At 38.0% G+C, this 2,693-nt stretch overlaps 1 protein-coding gene across 1 annotated transcript; it reads right to left on the reverse strand.

The window, feature by feature from the left end:
* On the reverse strand, positions 1-129 carry LOC117099348 (thymosin beta-10). The gene has a single exon (XM_033238745.1). The coding sequence runs from the start codon at positions 127-129 to the stop codon at positions 1-3; it is 129 nt and encodes a 42-aa protein (XP_033094636.1).
* Positions 130-2,693: the final 2,564 nt, after the last annotated feature.

Raw genomic sequence — 2,693 nt, forward strand, 5'->3', positions numbered from 1 at the left:
TCAGGAAATTTCACTCCTCTTCTGCTCTGTGGTCTCTTTGGTTGACAGAGTGTTATTCTGCGTCTCTGTGGCCTTCAGCTTGACCTTATCCAAGCTAGCAATTTCCCCCAGGTCCAGTTTGTGTGCCATTTTCTTAACCCCTTTCCCGTTTGCTCTGAGAACACTCTCCAGCAGCACTTGTGGCTGCAGCGTTTACCCAGAGATAATTTTGCCACAAAATATCTCACTTTTGTTACTATTTTCACATAGTTCTAGTATATTGCCTTTGGAAACAAAAGACATCACTCTGTTTATGGTATTTTGTTTTTAGTAGTGGTATTTCCATTTGCAAAATATAGTGATTCTCAATCACTGAAAATGCCAGATCCTAGAAAACATAACATTCCTATACACGATGTTAACATCGTTCTCACACAGTTGTTGCCCGAAGATTCATTTGATGAATCCGGTTTCTCCAAAATAGACGATTCTGATGATTCAGACTATTTTTATGTTAGTTCTGTTTAGAAATAGCTTCAGGGATGGTTTTTATATTTTATTTTCACATCGAAAATCAGTCAGATTTGCTTCAGCCTCAAAGAGCCTGTTTATGTAAAATTAAATGAGCACTGGCAGTGAGCTGCCCCTTGTTTTTCTAAACAGGAAAAGGGTTAAAGCAATCCATGGCATCCTGCTCCAACCCTGGGTTCCTGGTGCTCCCAATCATGTTGCTATGGCAAGAGACCCAGTTTCAAGCACTCCTTATATATTCTAGATAAGAGTTCTTTGTCACACACGTGATTTGCAAATATTTTCTCCATCTGTGTAACTTGTCTTTTCATCTTCCCTATAGGTCTTTCACAGACTAAAAGTTTTACATTTCAATGAAGTCCAACTTACCAGGTTTTTTTCTTTGATGGATTATCCTTTTGTTGTCATGTCTGAGAACTCTTCATTAAGCCCTAGATCCCAAAGATTTTTCTTCTGTTTTCTCTTTACAACTTTAGCATTTAATGTCTGATATTTAACCCTGTGATCTACTTTGAGTTAATTTTTGTAAGGTTTAAGTGGAGGTTCATTTTTTTGTCTATGGGTATCTGAATGCTCTAGCACGTTTGTTGAAAAGGCTATTCTTGTTTTCTTGAATTGCTTTTTCACCTTTGTCAAAAACTTTAGAATAAGCTTGTCTGTATCTGTAAAACTTTTACTGGAATTTTTTTCTTTTGTAAGAGGTGAGGTCTCACTATGTTGCCCAGGCTGGAGTGCTTTGGGTACTCACAAGCAAGGGCCCACTACTGATTAGCATGGGAGTTTTGACCTGCTCCATTTCCAACTTTGTCCAATTCACCCCTCTTTTGGCAACCTGGTCATCCACTCCTCAGAGGTCACCATATTGATGTTGAACTTAGTGTGGACACCTGATCACTCAGCATAGTGCACTATAGCCTGGAAGTCCTGGGCTCAAGCAATCCTCCTGCCTCAGCCTCCTGAATAGCTGGGACTACAAGTATACATCACACCTAGCTTTTTAAAAAATATTTTTTATATATCTGTATATAAATTTATATGTATACAATTATATAAATATATTATAATATAAAAATATATACATTTCTATATTATATATTACATAGAATATATAAACATATATTATAGAAATAAATTGTATATTACATATAATTAGGTATGACATAAAAAATATATCATATATTTATATATAAATTTGAGGAAAATTGAGATCTTTACTAGGTTGAGTTTTCTAATCCTTGAACACAGTATATCTGTTAATTTTGTTCTTTCATTTCTTTGGCATTTTGTAGCATTCAGCCTACAAGTCCCATACATGTTTTGTTAGATTTACAACTAGTATTTTATTTTTCGGAGTGATTGTTTAATTTCAGTGTTCAATGCTAGATATAGAAATACAGTTGATTTCTGTGTTTAGCTTGTATCTCAGACCTTGCTGACCTCACCAATTAAGTTTAAAAGGTTTTTTTTCTTTTTCTTTTCCTTTCTCTGCTTTTTGTAGATCTACTGGGATCTTTTACATAAACAGTCATGTTATCTGAAATAGGGACAACAAGTACACTCTGTGTGATTTCAACACTTTTCAGTTTTCTGAGGACTTTTCTGGCCCAGGATATGGTCTATCTTGTATATGTTACTTTGGTGCTTTAAAAGATTGTATGTTCTGCTTTTTGTTGGATGGAATATTTGATAAATGTCAATTAGATCCTTCTAGATGATGGTGTTGTTGAGTTCTTTTTTTCTTTTTGTATAGAGATAAGGTCTCACTATATTGCCCAGGCTGGTCTCAAACTCCTGAGCTCAAGTGATCCTCCCACCTTGGCCTCCCAAAGCGCTGGGATTACAAGCATGAGCTACTGCGCCTGGCCAGAATTCTCTTTTTTTTTTGAGATGGAGTCTCGCTCTGTCACCCAGGCTGGAGGGCAGTGGCACAGATCTTGGCTCACTGCAACCTCTGCCGCCCAGCTTCAAGCAATTCTCCTGCCTCAGCCTCCCGCGTAGCTGGGACTACAGGCGCGCACCACCACACCTGGCTAATTTTTGTATTTTTGGTAGAAAGGGGTTTTTACCATGCTGGCCAGATTGGTCTTGAACTCCTGACCTCGTGATCTGCCTGCCTCGGCCTCCCAAAGTGCCAGGATTACAGGTGTGAGCCACCAAGCTCGGCTGGACCCTTTTGTCCTTAA

The sequence above is a fragment of the Trachypithecus francoisi genome, unplaced genomic scaffold, assembly GCF_009764315.1.
Source record: "Trachypithecus francoisi isolate TF-2019V2 unplaced genomic scaffold, Tfra_2.0 Lachesis_group16, whole genome shotgun sequence".
Classification (NCBI taxonomy): Eukaryota; Metazoa; Chordata; class Mammalia; order Primates; family Cercopithecidae; genus Trachypithecus; species Trachypithecus francoisi.

What these genes read in the sequence shown, in the direction of transcription:
- LOC117099348 (XM_033238745.1), bottom strand. Translation starts at nt 129, where the DNA reads ATGGCACACAAACTGGACCTGGGGGAAATTGCTAGCTTGGATAAGGTC.